This window comes from Artemia sp. Qi Xiang Cuo, chromosome 14, assembly GCF_049724085.1.
Source record: "Artemia sp. Qi Xiang Cuo chromosome 14, ASM4972408v1, whole genome shotgun sequence".
Taxonomy (NCBI): Eukaryota; Metazoa; Arthropoda; class Branchiopoda; order Anostraca; family Artemiidae; genus Artemia; species Artemia sp. Qi Xiang Cuo.
Window position 1 is genome coordinate 30,838,012 of NC_142807.1, and position 16,524 is coordinate 30,854,535.

At 33.9% G+C, this 16,524-nt stretch overlaps 2 protein-coding genes across 4 annotated transcripts in view; one reads left to right on the forward strand and one right to left on the reverse strand.

Annotated features, from left to right (window-relative positions):
* Positions 1-16,524, reverse strand: part of LOC148944361 (chitooligosaccharidolytic beta-N-acetylglucosaminidase-like) — a 178,632-nt gene that overhangs the window by 42,088 nt on the left and 120,020 nt on the right. For both annotated transcript variants that reach the window (XM_089100337.1, XM_089100338.1), the window contains exons 9-10: positions 16,200-16,349; positions 7,327-7,544 (exon numbers count right to left, since the gene is read on the reverse strand). In XM_089100337.1, coding sequence (XP_088956463.1) covers positions 7,327-7,544; positions 16,200-16,349 — 368 coding nt within the window. The remainder of the gene's footprint in view (positions 1-7,326; positions 7,545-16,199; positions 16,350-16,524) is intronic.
* The window catches only part of LOC148944362 (uncharacterized), a 50,961-nt gene that overhangs the window by 27,164 nt on the left and 7,273 nt on the right, over positions 1-16,524 (forward strand). The window lies entirely within an intron of this gene.

The window sequence follows — 16,524 nt, forward strand, 5'->3', positions numbered from 1 at the left end:
GAATTTCTTTCGTGAAATGCAAGAGTTGGAATATTTCAGTAGTGTTTTGTCGTGGTTTACCTTGTCACAGTTAGATTCTCTTTATTTTTCAAAGCTGATTTTTCGATTTCTGTCGTTGAAATTCAAGAGTTGTAATATTTCAGTAGTTTTTTTGTTTTGGTTTACCTTATCGTAGTTAAATTCTCTTGATTTTTCAAAGTTCATTTTGAATTTCTTTCGTTGAAATGCAAGAGTTGGAATATTTCAGTAGTATTTTGTCATGGTTTACCTTGCCACAGTTACATTCCCTTGATTTTTCAAAGCTCATTTTTGGATTTCTATCGTTGAAATGCAATAGTTGGAATATTTCAGTAGTGTTTTGTTATGGTTTACCTTGTCACAGTTACATTCTCTTGATTTTTCAAAGTTCATTTTGAATTTCTTTCGTTGAAATGCAAGAGTTAGAATGTTTTAGTTGTGTTTTGTCATGGTTTACCTTGCCAGAGTTACATTCTCTTGATTTTTCAAAGTTCATTTTGAATTTCTTTCATTTTGAATCTCTTGCATTTCAACGAACAAAATCCAAAATGAACATTGAAAAATCAAGAGAATGTAACTGTGACATGGTAAACCACGACAAAACACTACTGAAATATTCCAACTCTTGCATTTCAATGAAAGAAATTGAAAGAAAAATCAAGAGAATGTAAAAATCCAAAATGAACTTTGAAAAATCAAGAGAATGTAACTGTGACAAGGTAAACCACGACAAAACACTACTGAAATATTCCAACTCTTGCATTTCAATGAAATAAATCAAAAATGAACTTTGAAAAATCAAGAGAATGTAACTGGAAGAAGGTAAACCGTGACAAAACACTACTGAAATATTCCAACTCTTGCATATCAAGGAAAGAAATCCAAAACTGAACTTTGAAAAATGAGGAGAATGTAACTGTGACAAGGTAAACCACGACAACACACTACTGAAATATTCCAACTCTTGCATTTCAAGGAAAAAATCCAAAATAAACTTTGAAAAATCAAGAGAATGTAACTGTGACAAGGTAAACCACGACAAAACACTACTGAAATATTCCAACTCTTGTATTTCAATAAATTAAATCCAAAATGAACTTTGAAAAATCAAGAGAATGTAACTGTGACAAGGTAAACCACGATAAAACACTATTGAAATTTTCCAACTCTTGCATTTCACGAAAGAAATTCAAAATAAACTTTGAAAAATCAAGAGAATGTAACTGTGATATGGAAAAACACAACAAAACACTACTGAAATATTCCAACTCTTGCATTTCACGAAAGAAATTCAAAATAAACTTTGAGAAATCAAGAGAATGTAAAAATCCAAAATGAACTTTGAAAAATCAAGAGAATATAACTGTGACAAGGTAAACCATGACAAAACACTACTGAAATATTCCAACTCTTTCATTTCAATGAAAGAAATCCAAAATGAACTTTGAAAAATCAAGAGAATGTAACTGTGACAAGGTAAACCATAACAAATCATTACTGAAATATTCCAACTCTTGCATTTCAACGAAAGAAATCCAAAAATGAACTTTGAAAAATCAAGAGAATGTAACTGTAACAAGGTAAACCACGACAAAGCTCTACTGAAATATTCCAACTCTTGCATTTCAAGGAAAGAAATCCAAAATGAGCTTTGAAAAATCATGGGAATGTAACTGTGACAAGGTAAACCACGATAAATCACTATTGAAATATTCCAACTCTTGCATTTCACGAAATAAATTCAAAATGAACTTTGAAAAATCAAGAGAATGTAACTGTGACAAGGTAAACTACGACAAAACACTACTGAAATATTCCAACTCTTGCATTTCACTAAAGAAATTCAAAATGAACTTTGAAAAATCAAGAGAATGTAAAAATCAAAAATGAACTTCGAAAAATCAAGAGAATGTAACTGTGACAAGGTAAACCACGATAAAACACTATTGAAATATTCCAACTCTTGTATTTCACGAAAGAAATTCAAAATGAACTTTGAAAAATCAAGAGAATGTAACTGTGATATTGTAAACCACAACAAAACACTACTGAAATATTCCAACTCTTGCATTTCAAGACAGAAATTAAAAATAAACTTTGAGAAATCAAGAGAATGTAAAAATCCAAAATGAACTTTGAAAAATCAAGAGAATGTAACTGTGACAAGGTAAACCACGACAAAACACCACTGAAATATTCCAAATATTGAATTTCAAGGAAAGAAATCCAAAATAAACTCTGAAAAATCGAGATAATGTAACTGTGACAAGGTAGAACACGACAAAAAACTACTGAAATATTCCAAATCTTGCTTTTCAATAAATGAAATCCAAAATGAACTTTGAAAAATCAAGAGAATGTAACTGTGACAAGGTAAACCACGATAAAACACTATTGAAATATTCCAACTCTTGCATTTCACGAAAGAAATTCAAAATGAACTTTGAAAAATCAAGAGAATGTAACTGTGATATGGAAAAACACAACAAAACACTACTGAAATATTCCAACTCTTGCATTTCACGACAGAAATTCAAAATAAACTTTGAAAAATCAAGAGAATGTAAAAATCCAAAATGAACTTTGAAAAATCAAGAGAATATAACTGTGACAAGGTAAACCATGAAAAAACACTACTGAAATATTCCAACTCTTGCATTTCAATGAAAGAAATCCAAAATGAACTTTGAAAAATCAAGAGAATGTAACTGTGACAAGGTAAACCATAACAAAACATTACTGAAATATTCCAACTCTTGCATTTCAACGAAAGAAATCCAAAAATGAACTTTGAAAAATCAAGAGAATGTAACTGTAACAAGGTAAACCACGACAAAGCTCTACTGAAATATTCCAACTCTTGCATTTCAAGGAAAGAAATCCAAAATGAGCTTTGAAAAATCATGAGAATGTAACTGCGACAAGGTAATCCATGATAAAACACTATTGAAATATTCCAACTCTTGCATTTCACGAAAGAAATTCAAAATGAACTTTGAAAAATCAAGAGAATGTAACTGTGACATGGTAAACCACGACAAAACACTACTGAAATATTCCAACTCTTTCATTTCACGAAAGAAATTCAAAATGAACTTTGAAAAATAAAGATAATTTAAAAATAAAAAATGAACTTTGAAAAATCAAGTGAATGTAACTGTGACAAGGTAAACCACGATAAAACACTATTGAAATATTCCAACTCTTGCATTTCACGAAAGAAATTCAAAATGAACTTTGAAAAATCAAGAGAATGTAACTGTGATATGGTAAACCACAACAAAACACTACTGAAATATTCCAACTCTTGCATTTCACGACAGAAATTAAAAATAAACTTTGAGAAATCAAGAGAATGTAAAAATCCAAAAGGAACTTTGAAAAATCAAGAGAATACAACAGTGATACGGTAAGCCACGACAAAACACTACTGAAATATTCCAACTCTTGCATTTCAAGGAAAGAAATCCAAAATGAGCTTTGAAAAATCATGAGAATGTAACTGTGACAAGGTAAACCACGATAAAACACTATTGAAATATTCCAACTCTTGCATTTCACGAAATAAATTCAAAATGAACTTTGAAAAATCAAGAGAATGTAACTGAGACAAGGTAAACCACTACAAAACACTACTGAAATATTCCAACTCTTGCATTTCACGAAAAAAATTCAAAATGAACTTTGAAAAATCAAGAGAATGTAAAAATCAAAAATGAACTTCGAAAAATCAAGAGAATGTAACTGTGACAAGGTAACCATAACAAAGCACTACTGAAATAATCCAACTCTTGCATTTCAACGAAAGAAATCCAAAAATGAACTTTAAAAAATTGAGAGAATGTAACTTTGACAAGGTAAACCACGACAAAAGACTACTGAAAAATTCCAACTCTTGCATTTCAAGGAAAGAAATTAGTAAACCATGAGAAAACACTACTGAAATATTCCAACTCTTGCATTTCACGAAATAAAATCAAAATAAAATTTGACATATCAAGAGAATGTAACTGTGACAAGGTAAAGCACAACAATAGTAAACCACGACAAGACACTACTGAAATTTTCCAACTCTTGCATTTCACTAAAGAAAATCAAAATGAACTTTGAAAAATCAAGAGAATGTAACTGTGACAAGGTAAAGCACAACAAAACACTACTGAAATATTGCAACTCTTGCATTTCAACGAAAGAAATCCAAAATGAACTTTGAAAAAAAATCAAGAAAATATAACTGTGACAAGGTAAAGCGTAACAACCCACTACTGAAATATTCCAACTCTTGTATTTCAACGAAAGAAATTCAAAATGAACTTTGAAAAATTAAGAGAATGTAACTCTGACAAGGTAAACCACGACAAAACTCCAACTCTTGCATTTCATTGAACAAAATCCAAAATGAACTTTGAAAAATCAAGAGAATGTAACTGTGACAAGGTAAACCACGACAAAACACTACTGAAACATTCAAACTCTTGCATTTCAATGAAAGAAATCCAAAATTAACTTTGAATAATCAAGAGAATGTAACTGTGACAAGGTAAACCACAACAAAACACCTTTGAATTTAAGTATGGTTCATCTCATTCGAAGACATGTAAAAAAAAAGTTGAAAAAATATATCATGTTAAAAAAATAAATAAAAAAAATGGGGAGGGGGGCCAAAAAGTTGGAGGGGGGCGCCCTTCGAGTTTGAGGGTAGGGGACCTTTTGGGGGTTTGTGTCTCTGCTGGTTAGGGTCGTTGGTGCTTATGATCCTTGATGGTTCGTACTCACATACACCTTACTACTTGATTTGCAAGGATTTCTAAGTTTTGTTCTGACTTTCATTATTAAAATTCTTTTCTTGTCATCTACATCTCTCTTAGTATCAACTTTTAGTATACTATAACGTTAGACTATTTTAAACTGACAACACTGTTCAAACACCACTTGTGTATTATACAGAACATATCGGAGAGGTAGAGCTAGGTCAACTCGCAATGTCATTCTATCATCATTAACCATTTTCATAGATTTATGTTGTCTCAAATTTATAATAAATAAGGTATGAATTAACATGCTCTTCAGGGTTACCTTAACTGCTAATCAGTTTAACCCTTTTTCTCCACCTCCGTACAATCCAATTCACAAGTACCATCTAGCTCTGTTTTTTCCTCTATTCTTCAATTAATATCATTTGTATAGTCCAATTCGCGAATCCCTTACCCGTTTTTTGAAAATGTCAATCAAACAATTCTAGAAATGTTACATTCTTAATCAAACTAGTTTCGAGTTAAATCAATTGTCCAAAAAAATATATCGCTTTTTGCAAGGGGACTCCCCGCTCATACTGCTCGCTTATTTGCAATGTGTAGGAACCGGAGGGGAATCCCCGCTCGTTTGGAAAGGTACCAAGGAAAGGCAAGCAAAACGTGTTTAATCACGTGTAGAGGTCCCAATAACATTGGAAGGAACATAATCCACCCAAATCCATAAGTACATGCTCTGGAATTATTTTTTCCTATAGCTTCAAGCAAATAGCATGGTAATTCCTATACGTCTCGTAGAATAGCATGGGAATTCCTTTACGTCTCGTAGAAGTATAAGGTACTACTCTACTAATATCTTATTTCTAACCTCAGATCCACCATATTTAAGAAACTCATTTACCACCCTATAAGCATTTGGAGCCTTATTATTCTTTAATCCTTTTAGTACTGTTGCTAATTCCTCCTCACAAAACAAATTTTCCTTCACATCCAAGGCATCAAAAACCTTTTCATTTTCCTCTTTATTTTTTCCTGCAACTCTATCTCGGTTAAGCAAGTTCTCAAAATGTTCGGCCCATCTCTTTTTGTTTTTTCCTTATCGCTAATTGCGACTCCATTCCTATCGTTAACTGGGACAAGTCCGGATTGACTACTCCCTCTCAATTTGTTAAGGTGCCAGTACAATATTTTACTATTATGCTGTCTAGCTGCATCTTCCAGATCCTCGGCAATTTTATCCATGGCCTCCCCTTCACACCTCCTTAGTTCATATTTTAGTGGTTTCTTTACATTTCTTTTGTTTTCATACGATCTATAACTCAGATAATTCTTGTACAAGTCGTTTTTCCTTTCTATTAAACAGAAAGCTGTTTCACTAATATTCTTAGCTGCAGTTCTATCTTTCTTCCCTAATACACCTTCAGCAACTTCACAAATCATTTTTCTAAAATTATTCCAACCATCTTCCACATTATCAAATTTTAAACTCTCAAGATAAGTATTCAACTGTTCCTGGAAAGTTTCTCTCAAATTCTCATCCTGGAGTCTACTAACATCATAAATTCCCGGGAGGTAGTTACCCTTCCAATATTTCAGCTTTAACTTATATATATATATATATATATATATATATATATATATATATATATATATATATATATATATATATATATATATATATATATATATATATATATATATATATATATATATATATATATATATATATATATATATATATATATATATATATATACAGTTGCATGGTTATTTGACATTTGAACTATTTTGAACAAAATGACTATCTTAAGATTTTGATCGGATGTCTTTGGAGAAAAAGAGCGGGAAAAGGAGATTGATTTTCCTCTGATCACTTTTGACTCTTAAAACAGACTTTACAGCTTTCAATTTCCAATCGAATAATCCCCCCCTGAAGGCTATACGATCAAAACCACACTTCCATATTAAGTGACTCTGGGGAAAAAAGTAAAGAAAAAATAATACATTGGAGCCTTATGGCTCTTTATCATAGGTAACACTAGAGCGTTGGCTTTTATAAATGGAGTTCAACTTTATATTTTCTTTTGACCAGATGTTCGCCTATTGCAAATTGTTAGGTTTACAGCATTAGAATAATATTTTCACTGTTGTTGTTTAAGGAAATGGATTTTTAACTTCCGTCTAAGATACTGTTCTATTTTTGATAAGTCACAGGTCAACTAATATGCTATTAATGGATTTTAGGAGCGTTGAATAATCCCTGGGTACCCATTTCCACATCTTCCACATATAATAGATTTTTCCAATTTAGTGGGGGGGGCAACTGCCCCCCCCCCTTGCCAACCCCAAACAACGCCACTGTTGAGCACAGTAACAAGAAATTATTCATTATGTTCTAACCCTTCCCTGCTACCAATGTACTTACTTAGTTTATCTGTAGTCTTTCTTCCATTTATGATATTTATTTTATTTTTCTTCCTTATGAGTTTTGCTTGATTTTGTGTCTACCTAGTTTTAAACCTTTGATGACAAAAATTTAACTAAAAAATTAATTTACCTCCTTGTTCAATTATTTTCACTGGGTCGTTGTCATACATAAGTTGCCACCCTTTATATGGTGAACACCAGTTGTTTCCTGCTCCAACCCATCCACTGAAGCCACAATCTAAGTAGAGTCCATCATAATTTGACATGATTATGCGATAGCCCTTGTTATACAAGTGGGTTGAGATATTGGACTCCTTGGAACTGTCCCATATTTGGATAATGTAGCGACTGAAAAGTGGACAAAATTAAGCATAGGGCTAGCATGAAGGCTATTTAGTCAAGAGAAGCGGATTGTGTCCCTCAAAGCAGAAAATGGTGGCATTACTATAAAAAAAACTCAATTGAATATCTTAGGGAATAGAATCGATTACTGCAATATTTTGTGTTTAAAACCAGCTGACGATATGACTGTAACTTAGCAAAAGGTTTTTAGCCATCATGAAACTTTAATTATTTAAAACGTATTGTATCACTGAAAGGATTAATGTATGTACGAGAGCATCTACAGAAAATCATCGTTTCTTCCCCCCTCTCCCCTCCCTAAGCTCAACTAATACTCCCGAAGGGTGTAATAATAAATCAAACTCGTACCATGTAAAATCAATTGCAAATATCTCACATGTAAATTATCAGTAATACATCCATGGTCATATCCAATCAGGGCTATCTGGTTTGACCACCCCCCCCCCCTAGATTTGTTTTAATTCGTAAAAAAGTAACAAAAATAAACATAACAAATTTCTACACACATGAACATATGTGTAGATTCGTCATGATCTTACTGAAGTGAACAAATTTCTGCACCCATAAACATAGCCAATACTCTATCCAGTGAGGGTTACCCGGTTGGACCCCCCTCCCTCAAAAATTTTATCGGACTCGTAAAAAAGTAACAAAATACATACGAACATACTTTTGTACACATACATCTTGATAATAATTAATCTACTAAGGTGAATGGGTGATATGTCGCGCAATTTATGATTGTTAAATAGGTTTTAATATGTGCACAAACAATGGACGGTTTGGCCACAAATCATCATTAACAGCGTCCAAATTTTGTATTTTAAAAAAACCCTGGACTTCAGATATTTCACATGCTTTTCCAGAGTCTGAGAAAAGAAAGTTGAAGTTTCAGTTTGGCTGGCTGACTCGTTTTAGCTGGTTGTCCTATTCTCCCTCTGAAAACGGTGCTTTTTGTTGATTATGTCTGCTTTTTCGTCCAAAAAAGCTGGCAAAGGCAGCCACCAGCTTTTAGGAAGCGTTGTCTGCAAACCCTTTAGAAACTGAAAGTATGCAACAACATGCTATAAAAGTTATCGACAAAAATATTTTTCAAAAAATGTTCAAATTTTTTTTCAAAAAAATGCTTTGTAACCCCGCATCCAGCTTCATTTCTGTTCCAGAGAACAGGCAGGGTAACCTAATCAACCGGTTAAACGCAGCAAGGACAGCACAGGTTCAGGAAAATCGTAATAAGTTGAAGTCAATTGTTGAGAGTGTAATATTTTTCGGATAACAACAGGTAGGAAGCCCTTTGGGGTAGGAAGGATTCTGATCCTGTTTCAGTCACGAATGGAGAACCGTCTAAAAATGATGAGAACTTCCGATCTCTTTTGTGATTAAGGACGAGGCATGGTGAGGAAAGTCTTTCTAACTTTTTTTTCTGCAACAACAAATTTCACATGTGTTTTTGCAATTGTTCAGACTGATATGACTGCCACCTGTGGAGATATTTTTCAGCACTTAATTGTCAAAAGAGTTAATGGAAGTTCTTGATTTCAATTGCTTGCTGATGAAATGGCGAATGTTTTCACGGAGCAGCTGTCTGCTTGTGTCCACTATACCTCCCCTGGAAATTTTCATGAGCATTTTCTGGTTGTTTTTTTTTTCAGTTACGGATCTAAGTGAAAAAGGCCTTTCTTCGCCAATCCTGCATTTTATTGAAAGCCTTTGGCTTATCCTAAACAAGATAATTTGTCAGGAGTATGATGGTGCAGCAGTACTGAAAGGCCAATTTAAGGTTGTTCAGGTCGTTACACACCAACAGTATCCAAAAGCACTCTACATTCTTAGACCCCAACAATTTCTTAGACTCTACATCCTACTCTACAACTTCGTAGATCTCATTGCCTTTTCTTTTTCAAATTAAATGACATGAAAGTATAGAAAAATTGGTGAATTATTTAAAATAAGACAGTGCAAAACAACACAAATGCCTTTTTCACAAACTAATAATAATAGTTCAAATATTTCGGCTTCATGTCAGGAGGTTTTTATCTATGGAAAAAAAATGAAGCAAAATAAAGCAAGTTAAACAAAACACATAAAGAAAAGAAAAACACAAACACAAAAAAAAAATCACAACAAGAGTAGGAAAAATTAAGTTGTCTCTCTAGTATATCGCAATGCAATTAAGCAGCAGCAAGGGTGCAGTTGGTTGTTGGTTTGATGTCCACCGTGCTATTGCTTTATTGTGTTGTGATGTACCAAAGAGACAAACTGTTTTATCCAATTTTACTCTGACTTGTGGCTATTGCATAATACGCATTATCATATTGAACATTTTTACTTTTCTGCATTGATTTACTTTACTTTACTTACAGTACTACATTATTTAATTTGAAAATTTTGATATCCACTGCAATTCCAACATATTAACTTTTTCACAACATATGAGCCTAAATGGAACCTATAGAACATTTTAAGAAGTCTATTAGAAACAAAATCCTATTGACAAAATACAGAAACAACCTTCTTTTATGTGTCTATATAAAAAAAATATTTAGAGGGCTATCGGTTCTTCCAAGAGTGGAACACTTGTATGACACCAGTTTCCATGGGTGTTATAGGAAAGTACCCCTTATTGTACCTTCTAAGCCTAAGTAAGTTTCTTAAAGAATGTATTAATCAATGAACTCTATACTGTGATTTTTTTCCTGTATCCACCTTAAATTATTTTACATAGCAATTGCTAATAGCATTCCTTATTATTATAACAGAAAACAGCAAGCCATAGATATCTAACATGATGTTTACTTTTTCTAATGCCGTTCTTCATGCTGATTGCAAATGTGAAAACTGTTTTGCCTGAAAAGGTTTCAAGATATCTGAAAAACATATATTTTTTTAATCCACTTTCTTAAGAACTTTTCCCGTTGTTTGAACGTTTGTTTGTAGTAACACCAAATTTTACTGATAGTAATTACAGTTCAGGACCCCCCCCCCCCGCCAAAAAAAAAAAATTAATGCCCCAATGAAAATATATAAGCTATAGTGTTGTATAGAAATATTTAGTTAAATATATTATAAGAATTTTGCGCTTTTAAAACATTTTCCCCCTTCCCAATGTCTAGTTCCCCAACATATTCCATTACTTCTTGTCATGGATGTCTTTTAGGACAGAATTGTCTTATGGGCGAGAGCTTTGATTCTGAAGATTCTGATCTTATGTCAATAAAAATGAGGACGCCACCTACACATTCAGATTTTTTGTGTTCATGCGGTATGTGTTCAGTACAGAAACTATGGTAGCTGCATAGAATTTAAACGAGTTGTATGGTATTATATAAGTTGTACTATTCTTTCATTTGTTACTCTTGTATTTTCAGTGAAAACAATGGCTTCTAGAGGTTCAATCAATTCACCAATTTTTTTTTGCTATGTGCACGGCTATAAAAAAAAATATAGCCCATTAGCATTTACATCATTCCCAAGGAGACCATATGAACTATACTTTGATTCGAGGGTTGACAATGGTAAATAATGGGCGCCACAGTTCAGCTGTGTGCTATGTGCATGCATTTTACGGGGTTGGATAAGGAAAGCAAAGAAGAACAACTATTTGACATTCGGAGTTCGTAACATAAGATGTGAATCCAGCAGACACGTCATGGATTGTTATTTCTGTTTGGAAAATGTCTCTGGATTTTCATACAAAACTCTTGTATCTGTAAAATATCCGGATATCCCCTTTGTTTCAAAGCCAATTCCACATGATCCTACACCTACAGAATACGGAGTCAATGAACGAACGCAAGAAAGAAGTTGTCCGTCTTCTAGTGAAGTTATTAATTAGATTAAGAATGATGATCTTTGTGACATCACACGGGACCTGGCAATGCTAGAACTGAGCTGCTAGACTAAAATCTAAAGGAAAAGACACAGACAAAAAGAATTTTTTGCAGTTTTTTGCAATGATTGAATGATTGTGCAGTTCGTAGTACAGAAGCATGGCGACTCTATACTGATTCCTCCAAGGCGAGTTTGAAGGCTGCACTATTATAAAATTGAAACATGAATGCACTTTTTACCGATTGGATGTTCTATCTGCCAAAAAGAGACGTACAAAACTCTTTCGCCGCTTCTTGAAAAAATTTCACCATCATGATTCCAGTTGAAATATCTGTAGTGATTTAATGTAATCATTTATCTCATGTGAAAAAAACAGGGTGCACCATGTACTGCTGCTAAATGTGTAATTGAGAAAACAGAGATAGGAACCACGGCTATCATAGGCAGCGCGATAAAGCTGCCTAAGTAAAGAACGATGTGGGCACAATGTATTATTTATTTTCCTTTTTTCTTCTTCTTTTTCTTCTCCATACCCGGGCACTTCGTATCGAAGGAGTTGTCGTAGAAACTTCGAAAAGGGCTCATTCACTTGGAAATTGGATTGGCTAGTGCCCTTTATAATGGTCGAAAGTGATTGGAGGGCAACTAGCCCCCACCCACACCCATCATTCCCCCAAAAACATCCAATCAAAATTTTAAGATAGCCATTTTGTTCAGCGTAGTTGATTTTAACATAGAAAATATCTTTTTTTAGGAGGACACTCCCCCACAACCCTCGGGGTAAGGGTTTTAAGTTATGCCCTGGGGGCATATAAGGTTTTTATAGAAGGCGTTGTCGCAGATCCTTCAAAAAAGGCTCATTCGATTGAAAATTCAAAGGGATAGTGCCCTTTTTAATATTCGAAATTGATTGGAGGACACCTAGGCCCCCCCCCACGCCCATCATTCCCTCAAACACATCCGATCAAAATTTTGAGATAGCCATTTTGTTCAGCGTAGTTGATTTCCAGATAGAAAATATATTTTTGAGGAGGACACTCCCCTAAAATCCTCCGGGCAAGGGTTGTAAGTTATACCCTGGGGGCATATAAGGTTTTTACAGCAGGTGTCGTCGTGGAAACTTCAAAAAAAGCTCATTCGATTGGAAATTTAAAGGACTAGCGCACTTTTTAATAGTCGAAAGTGATTGGAGGGTATCTAACCCCCCCCCACGCCCATCATTTCCCCAAACACATCCAATCAAAATTTTGAGTTAGCCATTTTGTTTAGTTCAATTATTCGATTGAAAATAGAAAGGGCTGATGCCCTTTTTAATAGTCGAAAGTGATTGGAGGGAAACTAACCCCCCTCCCACGCCCACCCTCCCATTTGACTTGTATGTTTTATAACTAAATGTTGCCATAAGATTAAATCAAAATGCACTGTGTTAATGCTAATTCCCAATAAGGCATCTCAGCAGTATCCCAAGAACGACTGAGGGTATTATGTTCAAACTTTCGGGGCTGCTTCTGCTCTTAGCGTAAGTGTATCCAAGCTATCAAAGAAAGTAAACAGACTTTTTTGCGAATGTATCAAGTTTTCCATTTCAGGTCAACTAGAGGAGGTGTGAAACTAAATTAAACACTACTATTTGTGTCCAGATTTTTAAGAGGGTGTATGTTGTTAAAAACTGCTGAAATTTTTTTTCCAGCATACAAATAGCTGGCCAAATTATAAATTCTTAAAAAAACGAAAAGATTTAAAGTATTATTTTCTTTTTCTCTGAAAAGACTATGTCAACATAAAACGAACAGGAATTAAATAAAAAAACTTTTTTCCACAAAATAAGTTTTTCAAAGAAAAGTGAAGAATTCCCTTAAACAAAAAATGAGCAAAAATAAAATCAAATAATCTACCAAGCGTGAAACTAACACAAATCAGCACCGATAAATAAAGGAAACCCAAAACGAACAGAAATTACAATAAATAACCGAGTCAAACTCAAAACGAGCAGAAATTAACAAAAGTTTGGCTCAAAACCCCTATGCTTTCCCAAGGCCAGAACATAGTTTGCACTTTACTGAAAAAAATAGAAATGAATGTGCATTGTCAGTTTAATATACATATACTGATATTTAGTAATCAAAATATTAATATTATTTGATTGATTAAAGTTATAAAAGTAAAAACATTTATATTTTTTTCAGTAAAGCGCAAATGAAAATATTTAAAAGAATTTTTTCAGTAAAGTACATAGACATAACTTCTAGAACTTCAAACTAGGTTGAACAAAATGGCTATCTCTAAATTTTTAGTGGATGGTTGCCCTCAAATCACTTTCGACCTTTTAAAAGGGCACTATCCCTTTAAATGTCCAATTGAATGGGCCCTTTATGAAATTTCTACGAAAAAATACTATCTAAAAAAAACTTATAGGCCTCCAGGGCATAACTTACAACCCTTGCCCTAGGGGTTTGGGGGGTTTCTCATCTTCAAAGACATAAATTCCAGAACTTTAAACTACGTTGAACAAAATGGCTTTCTCAAAATTTTGTTTGGATGTGTTTGAGAAAAAGGTGGGCGTGAGAGAGGGGTTAGTAGCCCTCCAATCACTTTCGGCTATTAAAAAGGGCACTAGCCCTTTCAATTTCCAATCGAAAGAGCCCCTTTTGAAGTTTCTACAGCAACAGTTTCTATAAGAACCTTATATGCCGCCAGGGCATAACTTACGACCCTTGTCCTGAGGGCTGAGGGGGGGGGGTGTCATCCTCAAAGACCTAATTTCCAGAACTTTCAACTACATTGAAGAAATGACTATCTCAAAATTTTGATTCGATGTGTTTGGGAAAATGGTGGGCCTGAGAGGGGGTTTAGTTGCCCTCCAACCACTGTTTACTATTAAAAAGGGCACTAGCCGTTTCAACCTCCAATCGAATGAGCCCTTTTTGAAGTTTCTACGACAGCCCTTTCTATAAAAACCTTATAACCCCCAGGGTATAATTAAAATCTTTACCCTGAGGGTTCTGGGGTTGTCATCCTACAAGACCTAATTTCCAGAGCTTCAAACTACGTTGAACAAAATGGCTATCTCAAAATTTTTATTGGATATGTTTGGGGAAATGGAGGTTGTGAGAGAGGGGTTAGTTGCCGTCCAAGTACTTTCGACTATTAAAAAGGGCACTAGCCCTTTCAATTGCCAATTGAATGAGCCTTTTTTAAAGTTTCTACGACAACGCTATATATAAAACCCATATATGCCCCCAGGGCATAAATGCCGAGGGATGTAGGGGGAGTGTCCTCCTCAAGGACATAATTTCCAGATCTTTCAAATACGTTGAACAAAACAGCTATCTCAAAATGTTGATAGGATGTATTTGGGGAAAGGTGGGCGTGGAAGGGGTGTTAGTTGCCTTCCAATCACTTTTGGCTATTAAAAAGGGCACATGCCCTTCCAATTTCCAATCGAATGAGCCTATTTCGAAGTTTCTACGACAGTTTCTTGGATGTGAAGTACCATGGTATAAACAAAGAAACAAATAAATAATACATTGTGCCAACATCGTTCTTTACTTAGGCAGCGCTATTGTACTGCCTATGATATCGAAACTAAATGCCCTCAGTCAAAGATATAGCCTACCACACATTTAAATAGTTATACATAACCATATCTTGACGGGACTTACACACACACAAAAAAAAATTTGCGTCGACTAATCACAATTTACTGAATTTTGATTTATTGACTTCATGTAGCTTACTTGTTGATTTAATAAAATACCAGTACCAATTTAATAAATATGATATCTTCTTAATCTCAACAGATGTTGATTTAAACAAAACTTTGAAAAAAGAAGTTTTTTAGAAAAGTAAGGAGCCATGTTAAAACCAAGGATGAACAGATATTTCGAATTTAAAACGTACATAAATTACTATGCATGAATAAATGAACCCGAAAACGATTAGATATTAAAACAAATGATCAAGTCAAACTAAAAGCAACATACTTTACCGCAAACTAGATTAGGCCTAACGCTCAATAAACCTTCAAAAGGTCAGAGCATGATTTGTGCTTCACAAAAAGGATTTTTTTCGGGAATTGTGTTTTTGTTTGTCATAACATTTACTAGCACAAAAGAAAAAAATATATATATATCGAGGTTAATCATGGCTTACAAACAAAATTTCCGCTACCATACCCCATCCTTCGATCTTAAACCCTCTAAACGGCTTGAGTACAAAAGTAATATCTTCCTTTCACACAACCCAGAATTTTTAACATCAGATGTAACCATATTAGAATTAAGTTTTAGAATTGTAATACTCACGATTCTTGTGTCTATCTATCCGTGAATAAACTGTAATGCCAAGCGTATAACCACCAGGTCTAGAATCAATTATTTTGCATATGATGCCTTCTTCTCACACCTAGAGTAAAGCTTACGCTTAAAGTGTTTTTTTTTTATCATTATCTTGAGGACTCACTAACTACGCTGCTTAGATGGAAAAAAAGAAGAAAAAACAATTCTTTGGAAATTTATCTTTTAAAAGAACGTGCATTATAAAAGCATTACCATTTATATTTTTCTATTGCGCATTTAATAAAAAAAAAACATAATGCATGGTACAAAATAACAAATAGCCCAGCCCAAGTTAATAAGGAGTACTGGTTGAAGATTTCAATGGATTTCCGGCCCCAAAATTTCTATTTTCTACATAATTATGACACAATATGCTCTACGAGGCATATTGGGACGACGAAAAGGTATGCTCTGAAGTTATATGAACTAGCTGCTATATTTTATTGTAATATTAAATACCCAAAGATCTTACTTTTTGTCCAAGTATTTTTCCACGTGATTTTCAGCCGTTAAGTCAGATGTCCAAAGTACTACAGGCTTCTGTTCACCTGTTACCAAATCTAAGAGACCAACTGCTCTTTTTTGGAAGTAATCCCATAAATCCAGAAAATCATCTTGTGTTCTGCAAGTTTAAAATGGCATAGTTATACTCAAGTAAGAAAATAAGTCAACTAATAGATAGATACAGGGCCAATTTCTTCATACTTCAAAAACAGTTCAGGTTTTGACCTGAATTCTCCTAGCCCTTCCATGATTGAAAAACAAAATAATTCGAACAAATAAGGAGAGCGGCAGGC